Genomic DNA, 17,395 nt, shown 5'->3' with positions numbered 1-17,395 from the left:
GTTATATGTTTAAACGAAAACGTGAAACAATTATTATAACCAATTGCTGTGATAATCTTTTCTGGTAGTGTAATAAATCGCAAGCATAATTTAACTCTAACCAGTTATTATAACCACGATCATTTAAACATGTCTCGGCATTTGCTAGGAAAACTGTTCGAAAATTGAGTTATGAAAAATCAACATGGAAGATCAACGAAGTTTGCGTTTTTACGAGACAGACAGAGATGAGTAGAGTATCTCTGTCTCTGTGCAAGAGATTCATAGCATGTCACGCATGCACAGAACGCGAATCTTCTTGTCTTCCATCTTGATTTTTCACAACTAGTCACCACTCAGTTTTCGGACGGTTTTCGCCAGCTTTTGCAGAGATGAAATTTTCTCTCTTTTTTTGGTGTATGAATGTTGAGAGCTGTTTATGTAATTGTGATTATAGCTACATTAGACATGTCGCCGTTAGTAACTAGAAGACGTTCGTAGTTTAGAATAACGTTTTTGACATTCACTGAATGAAATTTGGGTAGGAAAGGGGAAAAGATGGAGTGTAAAGAAGACATTCAGAGGGATATATTTTCGACAGAACGTATGATTTCGAAAACATTTATATTTTCTGAACCACATGTACTTAGTCCTCCTAGACCTGTTAACTCTGGGATTAATTTTGAACAAATATCAGATGCAGCCAATATTAGGAGAAATTTATTTACCTTTGCTATGCCAATTTTAGCAACGCAATCTCATAATCAAGATATATCCACTCTTCAATCGGATATATATGAAAAGCAATATAAGCCGAAAATATCAAGAAATTATTACAAACCAGCTGTTAATGTATTTGCTCAAGCACTTAAAGATACTGCAATGTTTGAGCAGTTAAAAAGAAATTCCAGGTCACAAGTTACAAAAATTAATCCAGAAAATTCAATAACATGCACAAATGTACCTCAATCATTACTTACAAAAGCAACAGCAAAACGATATTTTATTCAATTTGGGAATCTTTTAAAAATTACTATTCGTCCCAGAAAACAAATAATTACTGTTATTTATACTACTAAGGAAGAAGCAAATATAGCTTATAGTAAAAGTGGTGAATATTTGGGAGAAAAATTTAATGTAGAATGGACAAAATTATCCGTTCCACCAAAATCTCCTACAAAAAAGAAAGATTTACAAAAAAACAAGATTTACAATGTATCACAAATTGTATCTAATTTTTTTAAATCATCTGATGATGAAATTAAATCAGAGTTAGATGCTATGACAAATCTTGAGCATAATTTACATAGTAGAAATAATTTTGATGAGACTTTGGCTAAAAGACATAAAATATTACAGTCGAAAAGTACGTCAAAGTCATTTACAAGATTAGAGAAAACATCTGCAAAAGCTGAAAAACTTAAAGCTGAAAGTCAAATATCTGATTTATTACCAAATGCTAGTATCGAAGAATTACAAAATATAATTCAACAACCTGCATACACCTCTGAAGACAAGTATAAGGTATTAGAAGCAAGAGATCGACTTATAAGGATGAGACAAATTAAATCACATACATTAGCAGCAGCTAAAGTAATGATTGGAACATGTCCTGATATGTGTCCTGAAAAAGAACGTTTAATGCGTGAGTCAAAAAGACAAGTGGCATTGTATGAACAGCTTGAAATCAATGAATATAGAATAAATCACATGGTTGCAGTTAAACAATATTCTAGATCTTCTGCAGATCAAGAAGAACCAATGGCACATGAATTGAGACCAGTAAAATCTTTAAAAATGACTATGAGTTATTTACTTCACGAGATAGTAAATCTTTGTGACCAACAGGGTACAAACTTGGGAGAATGGTATCATTTTTTATGGGACAGAACAAGAGGAATTCGGAAAGATATAACACAGCAAGAGCTATGTTGTATTGATAGTGTAGAGTTAGTTGAACAATGTGCTAGGTTTCATATAGTATGTTCAGAGAGACTTTGTGCAGAACAACCATCTGTTTTTGATAAAAAAATTAATTCTGACAATTTAACAAAATGCTTACAATCATTAAAGTACATGTATCATGATTTAAGAGTAAAAGAAATTAGCTGTAAAAATGAACCTGAATTTCGTGCATATATTATTTTATTGAATTTAAACAATGGCAATTTTATGTGGGATTTGCAAAGACTACCAAACAACATACAAAAATCATCAGAAGTACAGTTTGCATTAGATACATATTCTGCTCTTGAGTCTAATAATTATTATAAATTCTTTAAACTTGTTCAGGAAACTACATATTTAAATGCGTGCATCTTACTCAGATATTTTTATCAAGTGAGATTAAAAGCATTATCAGTATTAGTCAAGGCTTATTGCAGGACTGCGTCGACAGCATATCCATTATATGAATTAATAGATATTTTAGGTTTTGAGGATGAAAATGAAGCTATATATTTTTGTGAACAAGTGGGATTAAATGTTTCAGAAGATGGCTTACATGTATTATTGAACAGACATAACTTTACCATGCCTGTATTACATATAAAACAAGAAAGAGCATGCAATTTAATAGACTCTAAAAGAACTATGCAACGTTTATCTATTGGAGAATGTATAGCAGGCGGAAAAATGCCAGAAAAAGCTTATAAGTATCATAAACCTCACAATAGTTTTGATTCACATGGTTACTTAATGCCTGATTCTATTAATGCAGAAGATCAAAATAAAAGTATCGTTTCTTCATCAACTGATCCATATGAGTTTATAGATGAAGATATAATGCACAATGAACAATCCATATCAATGTCTGAGAAAAGTCAAAATAATAATGAAAATGTGCTTACTACTGAACACACAATTACATTAAAGACTGTTTCAACCACTGAAGCTAATACAAATCTTTTAACCATGAAATCCAATGCTAATACCTCCTGTGTCTCTAAATCTCAGACACAAATGAATAAATTTCAAATAAATACAAATTCAGAATTAATAACATCAAAGATAGGAAATCAGAAAGATTCAAGGATATTTAGTTTTGTATCAGCACAACAATCAAATGAATCTTCCATTTTGTCTAATGTATCGAATGTAACACCAACAACTTCTAAAACTTCTAATTTATTCTCCAAGCAATTTGAACCTCCATCAAACAATGATATTGCAACAGTAACAAATAAAAGCATATTTTCAGGGATGTCACAAGGAAATATATATATGAAAAATCCTACATCTTCCACAGTATTTTCTAGTACATACTCAAATGTACAAACTATTTCAAAATCACCAAACATTGTAAATCCTGTAACTCTCATGGGTAAAACTATATCAAATGAAACGTCAAATTTCTTTGTAAAAAGGCAAGTTCCACAAGAAGAGAAAACTGGAAAGTTAAAATTAGAAGAACAAGAATCTATTAAAAGGATGCAAGAGATTAATGATATTGCAAAAGACATATTAAATACTTTAGAAACAGAACTAGTACAAGCACATTGTTCTGCTATAGTAAAGGAAGAAACAGATAAGATATATATTTACAACACTTTTAGCGAGGATATCAGTAATGAAATTTTTAACGAGGTAACTTCTGAAATTTGTGATAATTTCTTACAGAAGGAAATTGTTAATGCACGAAAATTACATGAAATATCAATGAAAATAAAAAATAGAGTAATTGTAAAATATTTCAATAAATGGAGATTTAATGCATTGAAGAAGAAACAACAAAGAACAGCATTAGAAAATACACCCGTATGGTTGCAAAAACATACTAGCGAACAATGTGCAAAATTATTGTACACTACGGAACAAGATTTAGTTATTAGAAGCATGTGCAAAAAGTACAAAGAGATAAGAGATATTAAATATTATTCTGAATCTTTAGCACCAATTACTGTTATAATCCACATTGGTATTAAAGAACACTTGAAATCCTTAAACATTGACATACATTCCAACTGTTATTGGAAATTAATTATTTCTTGGCCAAACTTACATAACAAAACAATTTTATGGCATTATAAAAAAATAATGAATCAGTATCTTTGCCCTGAGGATTATTCTGCAGATCCTATTATAAAATTGTATCAACCAAATCAAAGTGAAACATTACATATTTGTATTAGACATTTTGAAGGCCTGATTAGTAATCATCATTTAATAGGATCAGATGCTCTTTTATTTACAGCAGATGCTTCTGAAGAAATTAAATTTATTGTAAAACGTTTAACAAAAATTGTGTTATCCAGAGACAGGCTGATGCCTATACCACTTGTATTTCTTATTTTGGGTGACTCAACATTTCAAACTCAAGATAAAGAAATTATTTCTACTTTAGAACAATTTTTGAAATCTGGATATCTGTCAGTGTACACAATCATACATGAAAAAAATTTAAATGAGAAAACAATTTTACATTTAACACAAAATGCAATTCTTTGGTTGTCCATTAACAAATCACCTCAGAATCCGCTAGAAATGGATTATTTACAAAATATTTATAATACTTGTTTAACAGAAGACTTATGGCTAAGGTATTGTAATTAAAGAATATTAATTATTATAAATTTATGTAATTTTTTATAACATTTTGTAATTTTTACAGAATATATGATAATTCGTTCTTCAATGAAAAATTATTACATGCTCTGGAGAAGCCTAAATTTATAATTGATTTACATAACGAAGCAGTTTCTCATGTAATAGACATAATCTTAGACCCTGAATCTTTTATGTATACAAAATTTGCCCCAGAGTTTAGAAAGTTCGTTAAAAATCAGTATATGATGCCATGTAGTTATGAACATTTTGATGATTTTTGGAAAAGTGAAGAGTATAAAGCAAAATTAGAAAGAGTAATGTCTAGCTTTAAGTTGCCTCAGTGGAAGTAAGTAGTATCATAAATATTTTATATTTAATACTGTTTACATATTTAATTCAATTTATTAATATGTATTCTAGGTATCCATGGCCTATAAATAATAGTGTCATATTTCGTCAATATATAACAAATTATTGTCAAGAAGCATTATTTACTTCTGGTGATGAAATATCTGGTAATATATTAAGTAATCTGTTTATTACAACTGGAATTTCAACTGTGTCGAATTTTATCGATATATTGTTATATATTATTAAGCAAAAAATATATCTTCTTGCTAAAGATTTGAAAGTAATTTACAATAAGAATTATTTGAAATGTTTTCGAACTTTACCATGGTGGTTAAAGTCTAATCTATTAACCGAATATAAAATTGTACCAAAAAATATTAATGTTCAAGAGACTGAAAAAGAAAATAAAACAATCGATATTAATGAACCAGTGGTAAAGAAACGGAAGTTAAATAAATTTCAAGAAAACAAGTGTGAACTTGAACCATTAGCAACGTTTTGTGAAAATAGTCGTAGTCAAGTAATGGAAGTGCACAATATTTCAAAAAAAATTGAAAATCGTTTGAAGGAACATCAAGAACAAAGCTACTTATTTGAAGAAAAGTTGAAGAATGCTTTGTTAAATGAAAAGAAGTATGTGTAATAAGTTGTAATGTATAAAAAAGTTAAAATTATTTTGATCTTTAAAAATATCTACAATATTACAGAAACTGTGTTTATAGTATTATGCAAATAATTATGTATTCATGTATATAAGTAATATATAAAATAAGACTGGAAATATTGTATTGTATAGTGCATACAAAGTGTGATTTCTTATGTAAAAATAAATCAAAATGTGTAGATAACAATTTTTTTACTAAAGGTTTAATTTCTGAGAAAATCGATTTTACATTTGCCCTATCTCTTATATTATAGCTAAGATATGATTCAGATAAATAAGATAGTACACAATAAATTTTCAACATCAACTGCCTTGAAAACTTTTTTGGATATTAAGCATCTTTACCGAATAGAATGTATATGTAATAAGTGCGGATAAAGTAAAAATATTTAAAAACTCTAAAATAATTCTGGAATTATAAAAATACATACACTTTATAATGTCTTACATGTATTCTCGTTGTGATTATTTATAGATTAATATAAAAATTAAAAAGTTAATGTATTTACATAAATAGAAATTGATTGATTTTTATTTGTTTTCCTATATTTCATAAAATAATCATATAATTTACAATCTTATGACAGTTCCAATTTATAAAGTAATTTTTATAATTAAAATAATAATATGAATTTCAATTTGGATTTTCAGAAACTTTTATATTACATCTTTTTTTTGTAAAAACTTTTATATATTTAATTTAAATCTAAATATATTATATGCGTACACATAAAAAATAAAAATATAAATAATCGTAAATTTATTTCAAATTATTTTCTGTCCAATAAAGTTGATTACTGTTCTATGTTCGTCGTGGTTCATTCTTGAAAATGCTCCTTGATTCGTAGTGCGGCCTCTATTGGAGAATTATTATACAAAGACTTTTAAATTTTAACGGACTTTGTAAATATTGAGTACCTTTAGCTAGTACTTATCTTATTTACTCATTCGTTTAAAACCCATTGAGTTGTGTGAATGGAGAATTTGGTGTTTCTTAGCGCGGCATTATAATATTTTTTCATAATTCTATATATTAATGCTTCTTTTCGTTTTACAAGTAAATTTGTCGTTTAATAAATCTTAACTAGAAGTCTAATAACTTAATTGCTTAAAATGCAATAATATTATAAAGTATTTCATATTTTTAAAATAAATCATTATTGGTTAATTTTAAATATTTTCATAATGTCTCACTTAAAATATATGAAAGAAATAAATAATCTAACTCGCATGGATGAAACTATTAAGGGGCCACTTCCGCGTTGGCAGAAAAAATGTTTAGAAACATCAAATTCCAGGTACTACTTTATTAATTCATATTTATTTTATTATTAGAAGTAAAATAAAATATATTTTATTACTAAAATAATTCATGTGTACAGTGTCAACCTTAGTATTAATTCATCACGAAAAATTACGAACGGATCATTTGCAAATAGTACTACAGGAAAAACACCAACGAAAAAGAGTGACACTCGAATGAAGAAAACACCATCTAAAACTTCTAAGAAATCTCCAAGTATGAAGTCACTTTTATAGTTTAGAATATCTATAATATAGAAATAGAGTAATTGTTGTCTACATATATAAATAATATATAGTGATATATAGAAACAGTTCTACATAGTTTTTTAAATACTATCTAATTAGGTCGTGCTTCTACACCAGCTAAGACACCTAGTGGTGGTGATAGATTTATTCCTTCAAGAGCAACTACTAATTTTGATCTTGGTTATTATAAGGTAAATATATATTATTTAATATAAATTTTATTATCTTGATATAGTAGATAGCAATATTTTAAATATAAAATCTTTCAATTTCAGATTCAACAACAACCAAATACAGAAAAAAATGAAGAGAAAGTAGACAATATAAGTCCTTCCAAAAGGGAAATGCAGCGACTCATGGGAGAAAATTTACATGGTGGTGATATTAATCAGATGAGAGTTTTGTCTTATCAAAATAAAGCACCAGCCCCTCCAGAGGGTTATCAAAATCCATTGCGTGTTGTGTATAGCCAAAGTAAAACACCAGCAAGCATAAAAGCTTCTACAAGATATATACCACAAACTCCTGATAGAATACTGGATGCTCCAGAAATTGTTGATGATTATTGTAATATATGTTTAATATATATATGTTTAATATATATTGTTACCAAACAATAATGAAAATTTGGAAACATTTCAGATTTAAATTTAATTGATTGGTCGGAAAATAATATTCTAGCTGTAGCATTAGGTGCTAGTGTATATTTGTGGAATGCAGCAACAGGGACTATTGAACAGTTGCTTGAATTAACTGGCAATGATTATGTTTGTTCTGTTGCATGGATTCAAGAAGGTCCCTATTTAGCTGTAGGTACTACAGTGGGAAATACAGAATTATGGGATTGTAGTCAAATAAAAAGAGTACGTGTAATGAATGGTCATGCGGCCAGAGTAGGTTCTCTTTCTTGGAATTCACATGTTTTGACGAGTGGTTGCAGGTATGAAATTTCATAATACATATTGATGACAGAATTTTAATTATACCCTTTATATAGAGCAGGACAAATAGTGCACCATGATGTTAGGCAAAGGGATCACTTAATATCAACAATTAATGCACATGCCCAAGAAGTATGTGGTTTAAAGTGGTCACCTGATGGAAAGTATTTAGCAAGTGGTGGTAATGATAATATGCTTCAAATATGGCCATCAATCTCTGTACAAAGTCATACAAACACACAACCAATTTATTCATTAAATCAACATCAAGCTGCTGTAAAAGCACTTGCATGGTGTCCTTGGCAGAATAATATTCTTGCTAGTGGAGGTGGTACTGCTGATAGAACTATTCGATTTTGGAATTGTAATACAGGTGAAGAAAGCATCAATTGTGTATATTCATTGTACACAGTAAAACCAACAGTAATAACAATTCTAATGAAATCAAAAATCTTTTTACAAATATTTATTCAACAGGTGCATGTTTAAATATGGTAGATACGAAGTCACAAGTATGTTCTTTGCTTTGGTCTACAACGTATAAGGAGATTGTATCTGGTCATGGATATGCACAGAATCAGTTAACAATCTGGAAATACCCCGCAATGACGAAGGTCGCAGAACTTACAGGTCATTCTAGTCGCGTTCTACATTTAGCAATGTCTCCAGATGGTACTACAATACTTAGTGCAGGAGCTGATGAAACCTTAAGATTATGGAAATGTTTCCTACCTGATCCACACAAGAAGAAAGATACGAATGAAATAAAATCTGTTGCGTCTAGACTTAAGCAATCGATTCGATAATATTTTTATACTAACAGACGAAGTAATTTACTTCTATATATTACTTTACTAAATGACTAATGACTCGTATTTTAATAAATGTGAAAATTAGTGATATAATTTTTTATGTTATTATTTATTTTTTTATTAATATATTTAAAATAAAAAATCAATATTCATAACTTAAAATCCCGTCGCAAAATGGTTGTTACCCACGTGCATTTATGTATAGACGGCGACTCCACTATTTAGACGAATCATGGATAGAAATCAAAATGGCGTCAAAGTAAGGTGTAAAATACACTAAAAAGCTCAACTTTACATATATATAACTTTGGACCTGTAGATTCTTAAAATTAAGACTTGCATTTTTGGATTCTATGCATTGAAAACTATCATAATATGTAATAAAAGTCAATAACTTTATGTTCTCTAAACTGAAATAAAGCTAAAGTAAATTTGAAACATTGAGTATCTGAAATAAGTATCGAAATATTTTTAAATTAGAGATTTAGTTTAGTTTATTTTTCTTCCTTCAGGTCAGTAATTGAAAAAAGCATAACACTGAAAAGAACTTCTTGCCTTTATCTTTTGGCATCTCTTCCTTCTTTCTTTTGGCATCTTTTTACCCTTTTTCTTTGCCTTTGGTTGATTTATAGTTCTAAGTGGTTTCCGAATCATCATAAACCGCGTTAAAAATAAGCACAATACAGCTACGAAGAAATGGAGTTGCAGAGGTGCCCGCTGAAAATCGACCGGAACTCAGATTCAAACTGTGAGGAAGGGCCGAGTAGTGAAGAGTGAGAGCTACTCGGTTACGAGTTACGAATCCAAAGCTCCAGCCTCTGTCTAGTTTCAGCCAACCGTGTTAGCACGATTCTTTTAATTTATATGCTGTTTTTGTAAAAACATTTGACATGAAATGAAATAAATAACATTATTGACATTTTTATCCTTTTTAATTAGACTGTAAAATATTGGCAAAAGGAAAAATATAGTAAATAATAAACTCTTTTGTTTAATTTATTCTCACATTATGTACTTCCTAAATTCTTTCTACTGCTAGGTAAAGATGAAAGTTGTAGTAAGTCTCCCCACCTTTCGAGTGCCGACGCCGACATTAAACTTTACAGATCACCTCTTCAGGAAAATGATTTAATTAAACAAGACATAGGTAGTTTGTGTTAAAATAGAATATAGCGATAGTTTAGATACCTTCTCTTTAAAACTTAATATTAAAGCGTTAATATAATTTCTTTTTTTATCAAATAAATTTAAATATAGTATATAAGCTATTGTATAAACAGAGAGGAAATACTAAAGATTTAACAACAGTTTTCTTGGTAAATGTGCCCTGAAAACATTTTCACTATATAAATCTTCATAATTGGTTTTAAAAGAAATGGATGAAGGAAATTCTAAGACTGTGTCATTGAAATCACAATGTAAATATATTGATCAAATGTTTTCTTCAGAAAATGTGAAAGATGATAATGAACATGATTGGTGGGCAAGTGATAGTGGATCGAGTACTGGTTCATACTATTCAGATACAGATAGGTAACTAACTTTTTAGCCGTTTTTATATTATTAGAATATACTATTATTATGCAATTTTACAATTGTTATAAATTGTTATATGTAGTTCCACAGCAGAATGGGAATCAGAAATTAACCCTAACGGAGAACTAATTTATATAGAATCTCTAGTAGACAATATAAGTGATGAACAATTTTCATTCAATGAAACAAAACTTGATTCTCAGCCAGAATTGATACGACGACGTAGTACTAGAGCTGGAAAACTTATGCGACTTATAAGACGTAAGGAGAGTAAACGTTTGAGCACAAGGAATAAAAAAGGCAATTTCAATATCACGGTAAACAATATTGGAAATTCGGGAAAAGATGGAACTACAATTAAAGAAGTCACTTTTAGAGATTTTCAAGTAAATGATTGCAATTAAAATTTGAGCATTCCCAATAATAATAATAATATACTTTATATAAAAATTTATTTTGTGAATTTTGCAGGCAGGTGAAATTCGCGAAGTTATACTATGGGTTGATCCAGACAGACGACATAAACTGGGAAGAAGAGCCACATTGTGTGAAGCATATTTTGGAATTATCCCAGGTGTTTTTTCAGACAAAACACGTATCATGGTTGCTGGATTTATACCAGATGGAGAAGCAATGAAAAATAAAAATATTAAAATTGGAGATTGGCTACGAAGTGTGAATTCAAATAATGTTACATATCAAAATTTGGATCACATATTATCTGAAATAACTGTTTCAACAAATGTAAGAATTAAAATCTAGTACATATCATAAATTTATATTGTTATTATCTTGGAAAAATATAAAATACATTATCATAATCAATTTTCATTTTTTGTTTAGGTAACATTAGAATTACAAAGAGTTGCAGGTGTTGATGTTACAGCAACATTGTCTGGATTAAATTGTCCTAAAGTAATTACAATTTTAGATAATATATATATAATTTAGAAAATTTATAGAACTAAAAGCATGATGTTTTCTGTTATTAGCAATCTGTATTGGTACAAAGACTGTTGAATAAAGAGGAAAGTAAAGATTTAATGCATTCAATAGTAGATTATCCACTTGGTGTATTATATCTACAAACCACAGAACTTTCAGAAGTGGGACCTGAACTACAAGGTGTTTTATATGCATTTCCTCGGTCCGAAAGCAAAAATATGCATTCTATTTTGTGCACAGCAAGAGGAGCTTTTATAACCCTTAATCATTTACTACCAGGAATTGGAGGTCTACAACCTACAAGGTATAATTGAATAGTTTTATTATTCCATATAAATACATAATCTTTATAACATATATGCAATCATATTTTATAGTACAACTTTTATAGTACAACAATACAGATAGCAGAAGAGGAAATTCATGTTGTATACACACCTCGAAATGATGAACTATTTTTAATGGCATTACCAAAAAAATGGTAGACTATAATTTATATAACAATAAATAAATATAAATATACATATGTATTCGGTTTAAATTGTTTTTAATATTTCTAGTTGTAGCCTTGAAGAAGCTGTCAATTTATCATGTGATATAGTGAGAACATTAGAATTTGCATATCAGTCACTGAAAAAATGTTTCACACCTGAAGAAACTCATTCTTCTTTAGATCATTTCTTTATTCTAGTTATTGAACGATTGTTAGACATAAAGAGTTATGCAAACAATGCAGGATTAACCACTTCATGTATGGAGATTCATAATGATATTGAAAGTATGGAAAGTTACAAATTTACAAGCACCTTTTCAGTTGCAAATTTTATAGAGTTATCAAGAGATGCACAAATTCAAATTGATGCAGCTTTAAGTGAAATGGAAGCCATGGATTACAGAGATTGGGTATGTATTGTATAATGAAATAATAAGAGAAAATAAATAATGATGAAAAATAATATTATGCTTTCAGAATGAAGATCCTATGGACTGTCAAAGGTTATATACAATTTTGGGTAGTTGTATTTATCATAAACATTATCTTCTTGGATCTCATTTAACACACAGTGACTTAATTGAAGTAGAATCTTATCTTAGGCAAAATTGTATTTTAAATTTGATAAATAATGAACCTGTAAAGAGTCTTGTTATTTGGAAAAAAGTATATCCTTCTTCATGTAATCGTAACGATATAGAAAACAAAAATAATCAACCATTTGTTCTCAATGGAAAATGGTACTTACTCGTTGTTGGTTATGGACATGATTTATTAGCAGTTCTTCTAGAATCTGGTGGATGTACTGCAAAGTAATTTTTTATAACTTCTATTATATTTTTTATTGACTTAGTCATTCTCTTAAAACTTTTGTATGCATCATTTAAAAATGTTTCTATAGATGCAGCGAAACTATAGGTCCAGATATATTTTATGTAGAAGAAGCTCAGGAGACTTTAAAGCATATACAAAAAATAGGGGTAACAACATTAGCAGCTAAATGGATTTCATCAAATACTAGACCTGAAGTAATAACTTATGAAGATTCTGTGCCTGTAAAACCATCATCTAGTATCGCTGAGAATATTTTAGGTCTCATAAAATCAACAGATGTGCAAAATTTATCTGTCAAACCACCTCATACTTTAAGTATTAACAAAAGATCTCAAGAAATACCTTCAATTCTAAAAAAACGTAATACAGAAGAATGTCCTGTAATTTTAGGATCAGGTAAATAAAATTATTTGTTTTTATTATTTTCGATTATGTAGTATACATATAGTATACATGTAATATAAATTTAAAAAAATACAATTTTATCTTACTTTAGTATACTCTTTGCATACATCAGAGGATTCATTAAGTCAAGGAACTGGTGGAATTAGTGAAATAAGCGATGAAGCATTGCCTATATTAGGAAGACGAGCAACAAGAGAGAAAATTGTTAGTAGATCAAGATATTCTGATGATAGCGATTCTGATCTTGATGTGTATAAGGTAATCAATATAATAAATTTATTAAAATATTTGTTCTCCATTATTCTGTTATCTTAGACAATTTACATAAAGTATATTATTGTAGAATGATTGTCGAATGTTAAATATGGACATATCTAATATAAGAGAAAATTTATTAAATCAAGCTGAATATTTAGTACCAAAAGTATTGACAGTGGGTGATAAAAATTATTTATATCATTATATACACTTGGACATGATTGAAGGAATTCTTCTATCCTCAAACCCACTAGAACATTTAGCAAAAAATCCTAATTTCCTTATTAATTTTAATAAATGTGTTCATATTATTCATAAATTGCTACATAATACAGTAAGATTTAAAACTATGTTAAACTCAGATGTGGACAAAACTGTCATTAATAAGAGTTTAATTGCTGTTAAGGAGCATGGAGTGTTATTTGAGTGGGAAAATTTAACTTATTGGGTTGTTGGTCGACTATATACAACTCCCCATCCAAAGGAGTTGTATGTATGTTATCAGGATTCTGCACCACAAAATTTAATTGAAATAGCATTTAAATTACATTCATTACACACGCTAACATAAGTTTTAGTCCTTTTAAAATATCTTCGTTTCTTAAAATTTTTAAAAATCAATAACATTTTACTATTTTATTAATGTTAAATATTTGATTTAAAAAAGACAAATTTTTTCTTCTTTAGATATTTTAATTGGTTTTTTATTCATATATCTTAAGAGATTTTAAAAAATATAGAGCATTAAATACTTTTATTTTTTATAATTATGCAACATTTATAAAATATGATATTACATGTACATATATATCATTTATGTAAGTTTGCACAAAATGTTAATCATTATAATCATTATATTATACAACATTATATATTATATATGCTTAAAATTCATGTTACATTGTAATTTTTATATACAGTTTAATAAATATTCTTAATAACTCAATGATAAGATATACAAATATTTATAACAAAATGAACTTTGAATAATATAAATATTTTGAAAATAGTTTCTAATCATATGAACATGATTCATATTTTTAATAAAAATTTACTTCAATTTCATTCAATAACATATTCTGCATTATATTTTATTAGTCCACATTAGGTGATATATTGATTTATTCATTTTCGTGAAGTTGACAAGTAGGAATTTTCACATATACACATGCACCTGCCATTTTACTACCATAGTGTCCAGCCCAAAATAATTTATCAGCACCACCATGATAGAAAGAAATTTTTCTGAGTCCAGGTCCATAGTTTTTAAACTCATGTGACATCTGAAGTAAAATGTAAATGTATTTCATTACTTCTACAACATTTTATATTTATATTATATGTATAAAATATACCTGATGCCACTGATTTTGTTTTTCCCCTTCAATACTATCGCGAAAGTGAAAAAGGTCTATGACACTATTATTTTCCCCTAATAATTTAATAGCACATTCATATATAGCTGGACAATCCCAACGACAACTGTACCACTCACTCACCTATAAACATAAATACAATAATAATATAGGTAATATGTTTTCTATAAAAGTTTAAATTAAGTACAATTAAAATTTTGTAATACCACTATTATAGGCTGTAACTCATCTAGAATATATGGTGTCAATCCTTCGACTTCTAGGTCAATTATTTGTGCTTTAGTGCAACTTTGGTAAGAAGTAACAAAACAGAATTGTTTTCCTTCAAAAATAAGTTCGTTATTTGGCAAAGGTGGAACTCCCACTGGAGGATTTTCTACTTTCCAACAATCACCACCTTCACTAAGAATTTTCCAGTATTTATGCCTTCCACATTCTCCAGAATGATTTTTCACTAAGTTTCTTTCAAAAGGTTTCTTTTTACACATTAGATAATACACATGCCAAGGCACTTCTTTATACAAAAGAAGTGATCGACCGAAAGAAATTTCTGCTTTTTTACGCCAAACGTAAGTTTGAATTAAAATTTTCCAAAGTTTGCAAACCACTTGACAATTTAATAATGATTTATAATCAACATAACAAAAAATTTCTGCTAATAATTCTTCTGGTAAATATTTGCCACCAAGAACTAATCCATTATCACTTTTTTCATCGTACATCACGCGAGTATTCATACCACTGCCATGAAACTGTCCCATTTTTATTTAGGAATAAATAATAATTGTTTTGATAAATAATATAGTAAAACTATTGATATTAATTTTCGGAAGAATATTTTCTGCCTTTTATTTATACAATTTTAGTGTTTAGAATAATTTTAAAATTTAAGAATGTAAATAGAACTTAAAAAATTACATATGCTTCTTCAAACATGAGTTATTTACATAACCTTCTCGAACTGCTTTAATGAAACTATTGACTGGAATTGGATTGTTTTAATAAAACTGTCACTTACATTTATCAGCTTTGTTATTTCAATCAAAACGATAAAAAAGTTAATAATCTATACAAGTTTCAACATTTAAGTCAAATCCAATTAATAGTAATGATTCATTTATGAATCATTACAAACTAAGTACATGCGTAATTGTAGTAGTAATATGTTTATGTAAACAATTTTGACATCATTATACAATTTAACCAAGGTAAAAAATTCAGATTAGTTTATATAACTATTTTCAATAAAATTTTAAAATTGTAAAAATTGTAAAAATTACTTAGAAAACAAAAATGGGATTATATATATGTATTAACTCAGGTAAACAATTGACAAGGTAGTGCATTATAATAGATGTTTTATTTCATTTAGAGTAATATATTTGATGTCAATATGCAAATCATTTAATTCAAAGTATTTAAAGAAAATAGGTACGTGGTTTTCGAACACTGAAAAGTGGCATACGATTCCTATGATGAATACGTTTTGGCAATGGGAATTTAATTTTCGAATCGTGAAATTGTTTGACTTGAGGTCTTCTACAATTTGCCGCTTTTACAACTTCGACTTTAATGATCTGAATTGAATGAGCACGGGCACGATGACGAGCTCCCATATCTCTGTAGCATTGTGTTACAGCACCACTGACAGAGAGATCTCTATATTCTCTATACATGTTATGAGTTCCAGACCTCGAGTCATATCTTAACCAAATTCCAAAATTCTTGATTTTGACTGGAGATTTTTCTGGTATCTGAAAGATAATATATTTAGGATAAAATATTTAATAAAAGCTTTGTATCAGTGTTCAATATATGTAACAATTACCTGTTTCAAAGAAACAATTTCTCCCGTAGATTTCTTAAATTTTTTGAGTTGGCGTAAAAAATACCAAAATCTAGATTTTGCGACGATAGCATCAGGTGCAAATATTCTCATTTTATACAGCGGTGTAGTTGTCTCTTTTTCGGTCGGTAACTTACGACCGATTACTTCAAACTCCTTCAACTGTACAAAGAATATTGTAGAGAGATTATTTCTAATATATATACAATTTTGTTTAGTATCTATACACTTATTTTCTATCTCATTGTTCTTTTCCTTTTTCTTAATTCAGTTTAAATTAAATTGAATGCTTTAAAGCCAATTTATACATTTCTTTTCACATTAACTATATTGTATATGGAGATGAAAATATAAATTATTCTACGTTGATATCTACCGTATTCTGTACCTCAATTTAACAAAATATAAAAATTATTAAAGCTTTAAATCATATATGAACATGTGTTAGCGACCATAAAGTGTTAGGTTAGTCACTGTTAATATGTCATCCAATTATCACTTTTATAATTTTGAATAAACTATTACAATTTACAAAATATAGGTATTAAAGAGGATTTTCCTTAATTGGCAAATTTAGTTTTTAAAGATAATTTTAAATATTTACTTACTTCACCCTTGGCTTTCATTTTGCTGTGCGTACAACACGATGATAAACCGGAAAAAGATCAAGGGATTTTTGGTTACTTCGGAAACGGAACCATTCAATTTTCTAGTGAAATATAATTTAACCATAGACAAAATGTAGTGTAGATTGTAGACTTAATAATCTTATACAATCTGATCTATTCATCTCGGATACAATTTCGTATCCTTTTATGCCATACCAAAGTAAAACTAACTGTTGCAATATTATATATAT

The 17,395-nt window shown here is 28.3% G+C and overlaps 5 protein-coding genes across 10 annotated transcripts; 3 read left to right on the top strand and 2 right to left on the bottom strand.

Moving 5' to 3' along the window:
* The first annotated feature begins 209 nt into the window (after positions 1 to 209).
* On the top strand, positions 210 to 5,988 carry xmas (RRM_XMAS2 and SAC3_GANP domain-containing protein xmas). Its single transcript, XM_069117874.1, has 3 exons — positions 210 to 4,517; positions 4,589 to 4,870; positions 4,945 to 5,988. Exons 1-3 carry the CDS (start codon positions 538 to 540, stop codon positions 5,516 to 5,518), a joined length of 4,836 nt encoding a protein of 1,611 aa, XP_068973975.1. The 5' UTR covers positions 210 to 537; the 3' UTR covers positions 5,519 to 5,988.
* A 441-nt stretch (positions 5,989 to 6,429) lies between these two features.
* Positions 6,430 to 8,899, top strand: fzy (cell division cycle 20 protein fzy). The gene is made up of 7 exons (XM_069119024.1): positions 6,430 to 6,837; positions 6,922 to 7,058; positions 7,190 to 7,281; positions 7,366 to 7,657; positions 7,733 to 8,030; positions 8,088 to 8,404; positions 8,509 to 8,899. Exons 1-7 carry the CDS (start codon positions 6,725 to 6,727, stop codon positions 8,835 to 8,837), a joined length of 1,578 nt encoding a protein of 525 aa, XP_068975125.1. The 5' UTR covers positions 6,430 to 6,724; the 3' UTR covers positions 8,838 to 8,899.
* Positions 8,900 to 8,992: 93 nt separating this feature from the next.
* in (inturned planar cell polarity protein) lies at positions 8,993 to 14,161 on the top strand. Of its 6 annotated transcripts, XM_069119022.1 has the most exons (13): positions 8,993 to 9,813; positions 9,883 to 9,990; positions 10,101 to 10,376; positions 10,462 to 10,765; positions 10,851 to 11,123; positions 11,223 to 11,294; positions 11,372 to 11,628; positions 11,716 to 11,805; positions 11,885 to 12,227; positions 12,295 to 12,629; positions 12,719 to 13,047; positions 13,148 to 13,314; positions 13,400 to 14,161. In XM_069119022.1, the coding sequence occupies exons 3-13, from the start codon at positions 10,219 to 10,221 to the stop codon at positions 13,883 to 13,885; spliced, it is 2,814 nt and encodes a 937-aa protein (XP_068975123.1). In that variant the 5' UTR covers positions 8,993 to 9,813; positions 9,883 to 9,990; positions 10,101 to 10,218; the 3' UTR covers positions 13,886 to 14,161. The 6 variants fall into 6 exon arrangements, with proteins under 6 accessions (XP_068975123.1, XP_068975118.1, XP_068975120.1 ...); XM_069119017.1 differs by having other exon boundaries at positions 9,883 to 10,376; XM_069119019.1 differs by having other exon boundaries at positions 8,993 to 9,990.
* Positions 14,162 to 14,391: 230 nt separating this feature from the next.
* LOC138182796 (F-box only protein 44) lies at positions 14,392 to 15,825 on the bottom strand. Its single transcript, XM_069119026.1, has 3 exons — positions 14,897 to 15,825; positions 14,670 to 14,813; positions 14,392 to 14,597 (listed from the first exon to the last, which is right to left on the bottom strand). Exons 1-3 carry the CDS (start codon positions 15,449 to 15,451, stop codon positions 14,436 to 14,438), a joined length of 861 nt encoding a protein of 286 aa, XP_068975127.1. The 5' UTR covers positions 15,452 to 15,825; the 3' UTR covers positions 14,392 to 14,435.
* Positions 15,826 to 16,031: 206 nt separating this feature from the next.
* RpL18A (ribosomal protein L18A) lies at positions 16,032 to 17,296 on the bottom strand. The gene is made up of 3 exons (XM_069119035.1): positions 17,145 to 17,296; positions 16,519 to 16,698; positions 16,032 to 16,444 (listed from the first exon to the last, which is right to left on the bottom strand). The coding sequence occupies exons 1-3, from the start codon at positions 17,160 to 17,162 to the stop codon at positions 16,109 to 16,111; spliced, it is 534 nt and encodes a 177-aa protein (XP_068975136.1). The 5' UTR covers positions 17,163 to 17,296; the 3' UTR covers positions 16,032 to 16,108.
* Between the last annotated feature and the right edge of the window lie 99 nt (positions 17,297 to 17,395).

This window comes from Bombus flavifrons, chromosome 8, assembly GCF_040668555.2.
Source record: "Bombus flavifrons isolate JBK064 chromosome 8, iyBomFlav1_principal, whole genome shotgun sequence".
In the NCBI taxonomy this organism is placed as follows: Eukaryota; Metazoa; Arthropoda; class Insecta; order Hymenoptera; family Apidae; genus Bombus; species Bombus flavifrons.
The sequence above is the reverse complement of the archived record's forward strand: the minus strand, read 5'-3'. Positions and strand labels throughout refer to the sequence as shown.

Excerpts from the sequence above, each read along its gene's own strand:
- in (XM_069119022.1), top strand. The coding sequence starts at position 10,219 with ATGGATGAAGGAAATTCTAAGACTGTGTCATTGAAATCACAATGTAAA. Across the intron at positions 10,766-10,850 it reads TCACTTTTAGAGATTTTCAA|GCAGGTGAAATTCGCGAAGT; the intron begins GTAAATGATTGC and ends TGAATTTTGCAG. Across the intron at positions 12,630-12,718 it reads TCTGGTGGATGTACTGCAAA|ATGCAGCGAAACTATAGGTC; the intron begins GTAATTTTTTAT and ends ATGTTTCTATAG.
- fzy (XM_069119024.1), top strand. The coding sequence starts at position 6,725 with ATGTCTCACTTAAAATATATGAAAGAAATAAATAATCTAACTCGCATG. Across the intron at positions 7,658-7,732 it reads AGAAATTGTTGATGATTATT|ATTTAAATTTAATTGATTGG; the intron begins GTAATATATGTT and ends GAAACATTTCAG. Across the intron at positions 8,405-8,508 it reads ATTTTGGAATTGTAATACAG|GTGCATGTTTAAATATGGTA; the intron begins GTGAAGAAAGCA and ends TTTATTCAACAG.
- LOC138182796 (XM_069119026.1), bottom strand. The coding sequence starts at position 15,451 with ATGGGACAGTTTCATGGCAGTGGTATGAATACTCGCGTGATGTACGAT. Across the intron at positions 14,814-14,896 it reads AGTTACAGCCTATAATAGTG|GTGAGTGAGTGGTACAGTTG; the intron begins GTATTACAAAAT and ends TTATGTTTATAG. Across the intron at positions 14,598-14,669 it reads AACAAAATCAGTGGCATCAG|ATGTCACATGAGTTTAAAAA; the intron begins GTATATTTTATA and ends ATTTTACTTCAG.
- xmas (XM_069117874.1), top strand. The coding sequence starts at position 538 with ATGGAGTGTAAAGAAGACATTCAGAGGGATATATTTTCGACAGAACGT. Across the intron at positions 4,518-4,588 it reads ACAGAAGACTTATGGCTAAG|AATATATGATAATTCGTTCT; the intron begins GTATTGTAATTA and ends TAATTTTTACAG. Across the intron at positions 4,871-4,944 it reads TTTAAGTTGCCTCAGTGGAA|GTATCCATGGCCTATAAATA; the intron begins GTAAGTAGTATC and ends TATGTATTCTAG.
- RpL18A (XM_069119035.1), bottom strand. Across the intron at positions 16,445-16,518 it reads AAATTGTTTCTTTGAAACAG|ATACCAGAAAAATCTCCAGT; the intron begins GTAATTGTTACA and ends ATTATCTTTCAG.